Here is a 13,816-nt window from a genome sequence, read left to right as displayed (position 1 = left end):
CCCTTTCCTTCCCCCACCGTGTCCACATGCCCATTCTCTACGTCTGCATTTCTGTTCCTGAAGGGCAGGTTGTTGATAAGGTAGCCAAGGGCATAGCGGCAAGTTGGCATCAAGAACCTTCCGTCTGTAACACGTAAATGGTGTTCCAGATCATGTGATTCAGCTGTGGGATGGCACCTCCCCTCCCTCATCTCTGGAATTGCGGCAGTTTTAATAAACAGAGCTCACTCCACGCATTCAAGGGACAGTACAGTTGCAGGGGTAATTTACTCTCCTGTGAGCACTAGTGTTTAAATTCTCAAATCATCATTGTTTGTATTGGTTTCCAGCACATGGAAATTGCATAATAGGAATAGAACAGCAAAGACCCAGAAAGAGCTCGCTCTGTGCCGAGCGTGTTCTGAGTTCTGCTCGTGAGTCAACTCTTCATCCTCACGACCCCTCCTGCCACGGCTTACTTCTCCCTCCGGCCTCCAGCATTCATCTTTGTCCTGTGCACGACCTGTGTCCTGAGGTGCCCCCCAGCCCTCTGACCTGCCAGTCATCCCGCATGTGAACCACAGGGCCAGGCAGCCCCCTACCTTGCACCCTGCCACCCCACCGTCAGGGGTGTGGGCTTCCGACCGGCCCGCCAAGGAAAGACTGCGCAGTGACGCAGTCATTGTTTTCAAGGATCCAGGGTGTCTTTAGGAAGAAAGAGTACTGTCATCTGTGAGCATGAGTCATGTTCCAAAAAACTAAAGGGAGTGGGCTTAAAATAGAATCAAGAACATCAGAAGGGACTCGGAGAAAGCCAGACAGAGAAGATGATGGCACAGTGAGTACTGTGGTTGCAGAGAGATGAAAACAGGAGCCTCTATGTGGGAGCCCGGGAGACCTCGGAGTCCCTCCCTCCACCCCTTCAGTGGCTACCAAGCCTGTCCTCCAGCCCTGGAGCCCGGGCTGCAGGCGGGGAGGGACTTGCCTACGTTGCTGTGCTGCTGGAAGAAAGGACCAGAACACGGCATCCTGAGTCGGTGGTGGGCGGGTGGACGATGACGTTGTCAGTTGAGCCCTCTGGACTCGGCCCCTTCCTCCGAGTCTCCCCTTCCCTGGACCTGTTACAACCACCTGGCTTCTGTGCTCCCTCCCTCCTGCAGCCACTAGAGGATCTGAAATAAAAGCAAAGTCCTGCCCACCTTTGTCCATGTCCCCCAGTGGATGCCCTAGCACACAGGCGCAGCCCTGACGCCCCCAGCGATGCTAAGGCCAGACCCCACTGCCCTTCCCCTTCCCTCTCCCTGCTCTCCTCTCCCTTGCTGGGCCATCAGGGCCCCCATCCCCACTTCTATTTGGGCCTGGACTCCTGCCTGGGGCACCCAGACAGCCTGGTGGACACCATAGTGTCTCCAGACATCCCCTCTACCATGAAGATCCCTCCCCCTGGAAACTGTCCTGGAAGATCCCCTACCCCGTCATTATGGACTCTGCACCCCATGCTCAGCATCCTCTAGGCACCTTGTTTTTATTTCTGTCACGGTGCTAGCCACATGGTTCTTTCCGTTCATCACCATGCTTTTCTTGAAGGCCAAGCACCATCCAATGTCAGGGGTGCAGGTGAGGCAGGCAGAGAACCCACGTCATCTCTTGAAAGAAGGAGAAAACTTAGGGTTGTGTCCTGCTTGATTAACAAGCCACCATTCTGCCTGGCACCTGCCGTGTGCTCTGGTACCAGCAGTGGACTCAAATCCGCTCCTCTCACCTCACAGCCTTCTCATTCTTCAGTGGAGCAAACTGCAGCTTGGAGGGCAGAGCTGTGCTCACATCCCACCTCGGGGGCTCCCACCTGCCTCCCCCCCGCCCCCCCCGCCCCCTAGGCCTTACCCCCTGGTCAAAGGTGTGCCAACAAAGGTTGGTATAGTCAAAGCTATGGTCTTTCCAGTAGTCATGTACAGATGTGAGAGTTGAACCATAAAGAACACTGAACACCAAAGAATTGATGTTTTTGAACTGTGGTGCTGGAGAAGACTCTTGAGAGTCCCTTGGACAGCAAGGAGATCCAATCAGTCCATCCTAAAGGAAATCAACCGTGAATATTCATTGGAAGGACTGATGCTGAAGCTGAAGCTCCAATACCACCTGATGCGAAGAGCCAATTCATTGGAAAAGACCCTGATGCTGAGAAAGGCTGAGGACAGGAGGAGAAGGAGGAGGCAGAGAATGAGATGGTTGGATGGTGTCACTGACCCAGTGGACATGAGTTTGAGCAAGCTCTGGGAGTTGGCGATGGACAGGGAAGCCTGGTGTGCTGCAGTCTGTGGGGTCGCAAAGAGCTGGACGCAACTGAGCGACTGAAAACAACAAAGACACAGCCTTCCCTGGTGGGTACAGATGACATGGATACAGTGGCCAGAGGAGCAAGGGTGAGATGCGGGTCCTGTTGAGAGTGCGGGGCTGTCACGGGCGTTTTCTCAGGGGAGATGACTTCAGAGCCCGGACCCAAAGGATGCGCGGGAGTTAATGAGCACCAAGAGAGGGTGCGGAATGTTCCAGCCTGTTGAGCGGAGTCCCAGAGGACGAGCGCAGCTGGCAGCCTGGAGAAAGGACAGTTTGCGGGGCTGGAGAAGGTCTAGGGGCGGAGGGTGTGCTGAGCGGAGCCTTATGAGTGAATCAAGGTATTCGGGCTTGTCCCAGGAGCAGTCGGACAGTCAGAAGCCAACGAAAGGATTTAAGCAAGATGGTGACTTGATCTGATACAAAGCTGCTGGCAGAGTACAAATTGGGCAGAGGACAGAAGTTGATGTGGGAAGACCAGTCTGACCATTCGCCAGAGATGATGGTCTGGAAGAGGGTGGAGGCCATAGAGAAAGAAAGGAGTGGATCTTACAGAAACTTTATTAACTTTTTACTTTGTATTGGGGTATAGCCGATTAACAATGTTGTGATAGTTTCAGGTGCAAAGTCAAGGGGCTCAGCCATACACATACATGCATCCATTCTCCCCCAAACTCCCCTCCCATCCAGGCTGCCACACAACACTGAGCAGAGTTCCCTGTGGTGCACTGCAGGCCCTTGCTGGTTATCCGTTTAAAATATAGCCGTGTGTATCTGTTCTTCCCAAACTGCCTAACCATCCCTTCCCCACATCCTTCCAGCAACCGCAAGTTCATTCTCTCAATCTGTGAGTCTCTTTCTGTTTTGTAAGTAACTTCATTGTATCATTTCATTGAAGATTCCTCCTATAAGGGATGTCATAGGATATTTCTCCTTCTCTGTCTGACTTACTTCACTCAGTATGACAGTCTCTTGGATCTGAGAGAATTTGAGGGAGGAAAATCTCACAGCGTTTGGACATTGGATGTGAAGGTGATAGGGAGAGGTCAGAGATGCCAGCTGGGTGTCGGGTGTGGGCAGGTGACTGCCTAGCACCACTGCACATGGGGAGAGGAAACACGTGGGGGAGGATATGGCACTGGGGACGTGTGTGGACCCGGGGTCCCCAAGGGCACCTGGGAGGCAGCTGGAAGGTTAAGCCAGGACTCCGAGAGCGAGCTGCCTGCCTGTACAAACATGAGAGTGTGTACAGCCCGTGCTTGACGCTGTAGGCGGGGATGAGTTTAGGGAGAGATGGAGGCACACCTGTCTCCTCTCTCTCCCCCGTGGTCTCCCACCTGTACTGGCCACACGCTGTGCTGTGCTAAGCCACCTCAGTCATGTCCAACTCTGCGACCCTATGGACTGTAGCCCACCAGGCCTCTCTGTCCATGAGATTGTTCAGGCAAGAATACGGGAGTGGGTTTCCATGCCCTCCTCCAGGGGATTTTCCCAACCCAGGGATCAAACCTGGGTCTCTTAAATCCCTGCATTGATTGGCAGGCAGATTCTTTACCACTAGCCACCATAAATTTAAAATCACCCCGTGTGCTCTGACCACATGGGGTTATTTAAATTTCAATTAGAATAATTAAACACAATTAAAAATTCTGTCTTCGGGGGAGTTCCCTGGTGGTCCAGTAGTTAGGACTTAGTACTTTCATTGCCAGAGCCCCAGTTCAACCCCTGATTGGGGAACTAAGCTCCCAAGGGGTGGCTACAAAATATATATATATATACATATATATGTATATAAGTCTTCAGTCACACTAGCCCCATTTCAAGTGCTCAGAAGCCATGTGGCTCGTGGCTTCCCTAGTGGCCAGTGCAGGTTACAGACCACTTCCATCATCACAGACCACTCTAGTGGACAGCACTGGGTCCAGGCTCTATTGGGTTTGTGTCCACGGGTGCCCAGGTCCCCAGAAGAAAAAGTACAATTCCTTAGATTAGCTGCCTTTGAGGAGACAGCTGTTTGCTGGCCTGAAGGTCAGAGGAGGAACGCTGCGCTCCTCAAGGTGCTTCACAGGAGTGGCTGGCCTCGTGCTGGGGCTCCACGGCAGCCACATGGCCCCAGCTAGAACCTGGGAGTCTCTGCACACGAGGCTCCTCTTCATGATTGTCTGGCCTAAGTCTGAATTCTTTCTCGGGCCCGTGGGCAATAGCGTGTTTGCATTTGAGCGAGTAAAGCCTTCTCTATGACAATTCATGACCACAGAGTCTCCACAGAGAATCAGATCTGGAACTTCTCATTTCAGAAGTCAGTTCTGAGTCGTCAAGAAGGTTCAGCTTCTGCTTGCTTTTGTCTTCCACCTTCGTGGAGTGTGTACCTTTGTTCTTTTCTTTTCCAGTCGGATGTCATGGATCAGAATTTGTTAAATTTCCTTCCAGAGCAAGAACACTCGGAAGTCTATAAAATGCTCTCTTCCCATATGCTTATGACGGACGCCCCTTCCCCAGAATACTTAAAATGTAAGTTTAACTTCACTGGTTTTATGAGAGAGAAAGATAAGGATCTTATATTAGAAAGGAAGGTTAAGAGTCTACAGTCATACCACCCTTAAGGCGCCCGATCTAATCTGATCTCAGAAGGTAAGCAGGGTTGGGTTTGGTTAGCACTTGGATGGGAGAAAGGAAGTTAGAATGAATTAAGAAGGGAGGACTAATTTTAAAAATAATTTTCCTTGTGACTCAGAACATATCCAAGATCCTTAGAGGTATATTTTAGGTTTAAAGCTAAAACCGGAGTTTGGAATACGTAAGACGTTGAACTTTTATGTGGAAATTTTGAAAACCGCAGAGCTTTAGAAGAATAACTTTGTTTTGCATGTGATAACAAGAGATTACCTTTTTTTCACATGAGAGCCTTTTAGTAATAAAGGATACAAAAACCACTGAATAATCTGTTTATTTTGGAGGACGCTAGAAAACTAGATTTGTATGATACTAAGTAACCAACTAAAAACTGAATAATTAGGTCAAAACTCTCTTCTGAGGCCACATCTGATTATTTATATACATTTGCAGATTTTGCGGAATTTTAAAGTTTTTATCAAAATCAGCAACTCGGATAGAAAGCTGGCCTGGTCACTTAATGAAGCGCGTTCTTTGATGATGATAGCAACAGTGCCTTATACTTATTCAAGCCTTAGTTCCTTTTCCATGAATAATTTGTCCTGTTGTACATCTGATTTTCCTTCAAAGCAAAGTGGAAAGATTAAATTAAAGAGAGCAGCTCTATGTGAGCAGCTTTATTGTAATATACCATATGAAAACGACCAGAACTAATCAATGCCGACAGAACCAACCGCAGACAGCTGTGATTAAATTAAGACTAATTGGCTCCGACTACATGATGCAAAGTATCTATAAACTATGGGGCGGAAAAACCGATGTTGCCAAGGTTATAGAATCATGTCCGAAAGTCAGCTGTAAGGAGACAACTAGCCTGGCCACGTGTTGACCAAACCCTGTGAGTTTCCCAAGATGCCGCTTATTTAGTCTAGAATCACTGGCGTAATGCTTTTATTCCCTTTCTCTCCTTTTTTTTCCTTTAACCGCCCAGCTGACAACGATTTAGAGTTTTATTGCCATCTTCTCAGAGGCAGCTTGAACCCAAAGGAATTTCCAACTTATGAATACATAAAATTTGTAGGAAATTTTCGCTCTTACAACAATGGTAAGCATTCATTGTCATACGATTGCGGGGACCTGCCCAGGGGGGCAAGAGTATCGCTGTTGGGGAAGCAGGGAGAAGATGTGCTTTCCACATTTGCACGTGGATTTCTGTGTTCCAAAGATGTGCTTTTGTTGCTCGTAAATGGGTATCTCCCATTCGGGAAGAACACACCCCCACACCTGTTTATGCCAGCGCACTAAGTGCCGCCAAAAGGCACATTATTCATTTATTTATTTTCGGGCTAATGGAATAGTTCTGTGCTGCGAGAAACAAACAGCAGTTAATAAAGAACAGGCTCAGCCTACACACAGCCAAACAGGGCTTCGCTGGGACACAAGGATGTGTAAGCTTGGCGTCTGCATTTTTACCCTCCTTTATACAGAAGTGCCTAGAGCCTGTTTTCATAGCTTCAGCCATGGGCCTTCAGGGCTTCCCTGGTGTCTCAGAGGGTAAAGAATCTGCCTGCAAAGTGGGAGACTATGTTCGATCTCTGGGTTGGAAAGATCCCCTGGAAAAGGGAATGGCTATCCACCCTAGTATTCTTGCCTGGGAAATCCTATGGACAGAGGAGCCCTAGCAGGCTACAGTCTGTGGGGTCGCCAAGAGTCAGACATGACTGAGTGACTAACTTTTCACAGGGGCCTCGTGTTCAATCTGGACGTGGTCCTTTTGTAAGGAGCCGCCCACTTCCATTAGATGAATTATCAAACCGCATAAGCCAAGCAGTAAAATGGTGCTTTCTGGAATTACCCAGACAACTCATTGTGTCCAAACTCTCAGTTAGACTCAAACCCTCTGTTTTACTTTTGACCCTAAAATGAGAACACAGGCTCCAGGACACAACCCCCACTGAGGAGCCCGGCTCAGGGTGGCCAGTCCTCAAAACCCGACACAAAACACCTAATTTTGAAAGCTCTAGCATTTCATAAAACAGCAAAGATGGGGGAAAAAACAGAAAGCAGTGTTGATAGGAAATGGTGAAAAGAGAGCAGAGGGAAGGAGAAAGCACGTGGAAACAAATACAGAAAGATGAGGGGCGATGGGAAGGAGGGGTGGGCAGGTGGGTGACGGGGACTGATGACCCCCTGACTTGTGCCACTTTGCTTGCTGTTGGCTCTGACCCATGGTCAAGTCCGTCACCCCCATCGAGTTAGTCCCAGAGTTTCCAGTAGAAGCTGGGCTCTCCAGGATGTCTCCTCCAGCCTCAGAAGATCCCTGTTATATGTTATTTGCATAAACATACAGGATTTGCTTAAAAGGCTGCAACGATTTGCTAAACAGCATAATCCTCCAGGCCCAGCGTTCAGGGCCAATTCCTGGATGATGGGTTCCATGGCCGATTTGGGGGCCCTTCTGAGAAGCTCCCCCATTCCCAGGGCTCGGGGTGTTTGAGTTTTTGGAAGTGGTAGCAGGTCAGCCTTCCCGTGTGGGGGTGGGTGTGGGTGTGGGGGTGTGTGGGTGTGTGTGTGTGTGTGTGGTGGGTGTAGGGTGTGTGTGGGGGGTGTGTGTGTGTGTGTGTGTGTGTGTGTGTTTGTTGCTCAGTCGTGTCTAACTGTTTGCAGTGTTATGGATTGTAGCCCTCCAGCCTCCTTGGTCCATAGGATTCTCCAGGCAAGAATACTGGAGTGGGTTGCCATTCCCTTCTCCGGGGGATCTTCCCAACCCAGGAATTGAACCCAGGTCTCCTTAATTGCAGATGAGTTCTTTACCATCTGAGCCACCAGGAAAGCTCCAGGGAACCCCTAAATCTGGGCAAATCAGTGTGAAGCCAAGGCTTGCTCACGTCTAACCTGACTCATCAGAGAGGCTTTCCTGAACCACATGGGATACAAGCGTACTGAACCACACAACTACGTAAAGAAACTGACCCAAGAGGTGCCCCATGACAAAGTCAATTTGGTGCCAGCCTGGTGCCCGTGGTTCCCTGGGCAAGGGAGCTTGTTACTGTGCAAATTCCCTGGGTGTCGCTGGAAGATTCCAGTTCAGGAAACCTGAGTGTGGGGCTGGGACTGAGCAGAAGGAAAAGAGCCTTGGGGTTCTTATACAAAGGGACTTTGACCTGGAGAGACTGTCCCGTTGTAATCCGAAAGTCCAATGTTTGCATAGGAATTTTTAAATTTTATTTATTTTTATTAAAGGATAGGTGCTTTATAATATTGGCTTGATTTCTGCCATACATCAACATGAATTAGCCATAGGTGTACATATGTCCCCTCCCTCTTGAACCTCCCTCCTTCCTCCCACCTTTTCCCACCCCTCTAGTATGTTACAGAGCCCTAGTTTCACTTCCCTGAGTCACACAGCAAATCTCCATTGGCTATCTATTTTACATTTGATAGTATATGCTTCTATGCTTCCTTCTCCAGAGGAACCTGTCTGGAACCCCTGTTCATGAGGTCTTAAGGGTCGGACATGACTGAAGCAACTTAACACATGCTTCCATGCTACTTTCTCCATTCATCTTACCCTCTCCTTCCACCCCTAACCCTTGTCCATAAGTCTGTTCTCTATGTGTACATCTGCATTGCTGCCCTGCATAGGAATTTTAATGACAGTCCTCTTGCTTACGGAGCTCTTCCAGGCAACTCTGTCCTTGAATTAATGTAAGTGTTGGCTTGGATGTTGCTTAAAATGTATGCAGTGGCCATCATGCCACCTGCTGGGGTAGCAGCTTATCCCCATTGGCTGCGTGCAAGGATGGGCCCCCAGAGTGCCAAGACTATGGAAATTGTGGGATGCTGCTCCCGTGTGTCTCCATGACAACAGCGCACATGCTGAATGAAGGGTACCAGGTTGTGATTGGCTGGTGAGCAGTGTTATCCTGTGAATTTACATTTCCACAACTCTCATTAAGATGCTACTGAATACTGCTTTGAAGCTTCCTGTCATTTATCACATTTTAGAGGGTTTCAGGGAAGTAGCCTGGCTTCATTGAGAATACCTGAGACTTTTCTTTTTTTTAACCAACAAGGTTTTATTTTCAAGTTGAGACAATGTTTGTTTGCCTGAAACAATGTGTGGAAATCATGTGTGATTTTTTTTTTTTGAAACTGTTACTGCTAAAAACACACAGCATAAGAAGTGGAAAATTTTAAACCAAGAATCTAAAACCAGCCTGTCTTTCCAGAGCCTGCTAAACAAACCAAAGTTAGGGGATCTTTCTTGAAAAGAGTCTCCAAATGTAATTGTGGAAAAGCTGAAGTCTAATTCTCACTCGGATTAAAACAGCAAAATATGTCAGACGAGTGAATTTCTGAGATGGAACCCTATGCGATCACCAACATCTAGCCATTTTTTCTCTCTCAAGTAAGGCTTACTGTAAGAAGTCATTCAAATTTGGTTCTGTAGGTTTACTTCTCAATAAACATGAAATAATGGAATAATAACACAGCTCACCTGAGGAAGGTTTCCTTAGCACCAGGCCCCGGGCTCAGTCCTGACGCTGGTTGTCTCACTGAATCCTGCCAGCAGTCTCTTGAGATTGTCCTCATGGCATCCTATATTTTTTTAAATTGAAGAATAGTTGATTTACAATGTGATGTTAGTTTCAGATGTACAGCAGTGATTCAGTAATGCATATGTGTATATATATGTACATCCCAGGTGGTGCTAGTGGTAAAGAAAATCCTCCTGCCAATGCAGGAGGTACAAGAGATGCAGGTTGGATCCCTGGGTCAGAAAGATCCCCTGGAGGAAGAAATGGCAACCCACTCCAGTATTCTTGCCTGGGAAATCCCATGGACAGAAGAGCCCGGTGGGCCATGGGGTTGCACAGAGTCAAACACAATTGAGGGACTGAACACACATATATATATGCATATGTGTATTAAATATGTGTGTGTATACATATATATATGAATATTAAAAGTGAAAGTGTTAGTCGCTCAGTCGTGTCCAGCTCTTTGGAATCCCATGAACTGTATAGCTCGCCAGGCTCCTCTGTCCATGGAATTCTCCAGGCAAGAATACTGGAATGGGTAGCTATTCCCTTCTGCAGGGTATCTTCCCAACCCAGGGACTGAACCCAAGTCTCTCACATTTCAGGTAGATTCTTTATCATCTGAGTCACCAGGGAATCCCTATATATGAATACATATATATATATATTCTTTTTCAGATTCCTTTCCCTTATAGATTATTACAAAATACTGAATATTATTTTTTGTGCTATACAGTAGGTCCTTGTTGGTTATCTCTTTTATGTGCAATAGTGTATATATGTTGATCTCAAATTCCTAATTTATTCCTCCCCACCACCAGGTTTCCCCTTTGGTAACCATAAGTTTGTTTTCTAACTCAGTGAGTCTGTTTCTGTTTTGTAAATAAATTCATGTGTATCTTTTCCTTTTCAGATTCCACAGATGAGTGATCTTATTTGATATTTGTCTTTGACTTAGTTCACTTAGTGTGATAATCTCCAGGCCCATCCATGTTGCTGCAAATGGCGTTATTTCATTCTTTTTATGGCTGAGTAGTTTTTTTTTGGCTGTGCTGGGTATTCATTGCTGCACAGGTTTTTCTCTGGTTGCAGCAAGTGGGGGCCGCTCTCTAGTTGTGATACACAGGCCTCTCATTGCAGTGGCTTCTCTTTGTTGTGGAGCATGGGCTCTAGGGCAAACATCAGTAGACGTGGCATGTGGGCTCAGTAATTGCAGCTCCCAGGCTCTCGAGTGCAGGCCCAATAGTTGCGGCGCACGGGCTTAGTTGCTTCATGTCATGTGGGATCTTCTCGGATCAGGGATTGAACCTGTGTTTCCTGCATTGGCAGGCAGATTCTTTACCACTTAGCCACCAGGGAAGCCTGGGGTGTATGTACCTTTTCAAATTATAGGTTTCTCCAGATATATGGCATTATTCTGTCTTAACAGAGGAGGAAATTGATACATGAAAGAGTTAAGTCTCAAGCACACAGCGGGGACATGCGGGATCCACATTCAGAGTAAATCTAACCCGGAACTCATATTCTTAACCTCAGTGCTTTGCTGCTCACTACAAATCTAGCTGGAAACTGCACATTTAAATGCAAACGCAGGCCTCTCCCTGGCATCTAGCATCCTGTGGGCCCATAATGTTTGTTCCTGTGCACATCAGGTGTCCTGGGTGTTTAGGTACCAGGATGTTTAAGAGTGCCTTAGACTTAAGTCAAATGCAGACACACAGACATGGAAAGGACTGTGATAAAGGAGCAGGTTTATACTCACAGATCCCTAGACCTGCACAGCACGAGAAGCTCCAGGGCAGGCCAGGAGCAGAGCAGGTGGATGAAATGTGGATGAGGGCCTCTAGCTGGTTTCTGTGGAAAAGAGCAGGTGAGGCAGAGCTTGGGCTTGGCTGGTTTGAATAATTTCAGCAGGCTTTGGGGGGTAAGGGCTTCCCTGGTGGCTCAGCAGGGAAGAGTCTGCCTGCCAATGCAGGAGATGAGGGTTCGATCCCCGGGTTGGGAATCTCCCCTGGAGAAGGAAATGATGACCCACTCTAGTATTCTTGCCTGCTAAATTCTATGGACAGAGGAGCCTGGTGGGCTATAGTCCTTGGGGGTCACCAAAGAGCTGGACATGACTGAGCAACTGAACAACAACTTGGGGTTAAGGGCTGTCCCCATTGCCTGGTCCTGGTGTGATCTGGGCAGGTGGAGAGTGGCTCAGAGTGTGAGAGCGAGATGGAGATGTTTGGGGTGTGTGAGCACTACATGGGTTGGTTTGCATCTGAAAAGTACACCAGAAGTGAGTGGTTTACTATCTCTAGGAGTTGTCTGACCCTGAGAGGAGCAGCCCCTCTAGCTCAGCCCGGCCCCCAAATTCAAAACATCAAATACAGAAGCACAATTAATATACAGGCCACCCCACGCAACTTCCCCATGCAGGCACAGAGTAAGAGCAATATGTAAAGGGTAGAAGGGATGACATCAGTTAACATCAGTTTTATTTTAATCTAATACCTGCTCATACTTTGAGGAACTATTAATATACAGGAAACCTGACTTGGGTCCATTACCATGAAAAGTCCTATTATTTCTGTAGGGCTGACTAATTTGAGGAGCATTGTCTGATTCTATTGGGGTTTTTTTAATGTGTATTTATTTTTATGTCTATTTAATTTTGGCTGCACTGTGTGTTCATTGCTGCGGGCGGGTTTTCTCTGTTTGCGATGAGCGGGGGTTGCTTTTCGCTACAGGGCCGGGCTTCTCATTGCAGTGGCCTCTCTTGTTGCAGAGCAGAAGCTCTAGAGCCCTGGCCCAGTAGTTGCGGTCCGCAGGCTCAGCTGTCCCAAGGCATGTGAGATCTTCCCGGACCAGGGGTTGACCTTGTGTCCCCTGCATTGGCAGGCAGATTACCAACCACTGAACCCACAGGAAGTCCCTGGTGAATTCTTTGTTGATGCCTGGAAAGAGGAAATGCTGAATTTACTCACCTGTGGACTCATCACCAGCCTTCCTGGGCCCACATAGTCCATGCCTGGCATGTATGTATGTACCTGATAGAGGCAGGTTGATGTAGACTGAGGCTCCAGATCCTTGGCCCTGGACACACAGGTGGTTGGGGAGGAGCCAGGATTTAGGCCAAAGACTTCTGCCTCCAGGGGAGCTGAGGACAGAGAACTCCTTGACGGAGCCTAGAGTACCCTCCAGAGATGGAGGGCGGCTTCCTGGAAGGCTCTTGCCACGTCTCTGGCCTTAAACCCAAAGTGCAGTTGAAATTCACTTTCATGTGTGCTGGGTGAAGTGGAGTGTGTGCCTTCTGGTGCCCTGTGAGCTGTCTACACGGGCACGCCTCCTGAGTAGTGCTCAGTGGTCAGGGACATTGATCCCTGGCCTCCATTCGCTCCCCATTGAGCTTCCTTCTCACCTGGGCTCTTCAGGTATTGGGAGGCCAGTAGCCCCCTTCCTGACATCCTTCTCATGTCCCTCGCTTGCCCACCCCCCACCCCACTCCAAGAACTGTCCCTGACACCCTCTCCCAGCCTAGAGCTTGTCTCACCAACCATCTAATGGAACCTAGGCTGACAGGTGCTGACTGCTTCCCTAGGCTTGTATCCATAGGAACCCTCAGGCCTTAAAGCAAAAGGCCCCCAGTGACATGTGCGGAGTGCAGGGCAGGGGAGAGAGGCTGGCACCGAGCCGGAGAGGAGACCTGTACGTCATGTCAGTGAAGATGCTGTCTGCTTACCTGCTCAGAACTTCTGGCCCTGTGACCCTGGGAGGCTGGAAGAGGGGCGGACAGAGCACCCTGGCCCTTGTTGACAAGCTTGAACCCTCTAACCGGATGTTTCCAGGTTCACACATCCATTGTGCTACGTTTCCCCCTCCCCCCACCCATGGACACAAATGTACCAACTAACTGTTGCCTAAATGTGCTGTGTGCTAAGTCACTTCATGTCCAGCTCTTTTGCAACCCCATGGACTGTAGCCAGTCAGGCTTCTCTGTCTGTGGGATTTCCCAGGCAAGCATACTGGAGTGGGTTGCCATTCCCTTCTCCAGGGGATCTTCCCAACCCAGGGATGGAACCCACATCTCTAACATCTCCTGCATTGGCAGGCAGGTTTTTTTTCTTTTCTTTTTACCACTGAGCCACCTGAGAAGCCCAAATACTTGAGCAAAATGGCACGTCTTGGTCACTCCTTGGGACTCCATCATTTGCCACAGATGTTGTAGGGGACAGAGGGCAGACAGGACTTCCCATCTTTAACCTAGATTTTTAATCATTGTGAAGACAGCTATGTCAGGAAATGAGATGGGAAAGTATCGGTCATTTTCTTCAAATTGTTTCACTTGGGGGCAGTTTCTA

At 48.4% G+C, this 13,816-nt stretch overlaps 1 protein-coding gene across 1 annotated transcript in view; it reads left to right on the top strand.

The window, feature by feature from the left end:
• NPAS2 (neuronal PAS domain protein 2) overlaps positions 1-13,816 on the top strand; it is a 152,658-nt gene that overhangs the window by 85,502 nt on the left and 53,340 nt on the right. The window contains exons 6-7 of the mRNA XM_068967324.1: positions 4,704-4,824; positions 5,918-6,031. Of these exons, the coding sequence (XP_068823425.1) occupies positions 4,704-4,824; positions 5,918-6,031 (235 nt within the window). The remainder of the gene's footprint in view (positions 1-4,703; positions 4,825-5,917; positions 6,032-13,816) is intronic.

Source organism: Capricornis sumatraensis, chromosome 1 (assembly GCF_032405125.1).
Source record: "Capricornis sumatraensis isolate serow.1 chromosome 1, serow.2, whole genome shotgun sequence".
NCBI classification, from domain to species: Eukaryota; Metazoa; Chordata; class Mammalia; order Artiodactyla; family Bovidae; genus Capricornis; species Capricornis sumatraensis.
Note: the sequence above shows the minus strand (reverse complement) of the source record. Positions and strands in the feature narration are given on the sequence as shown.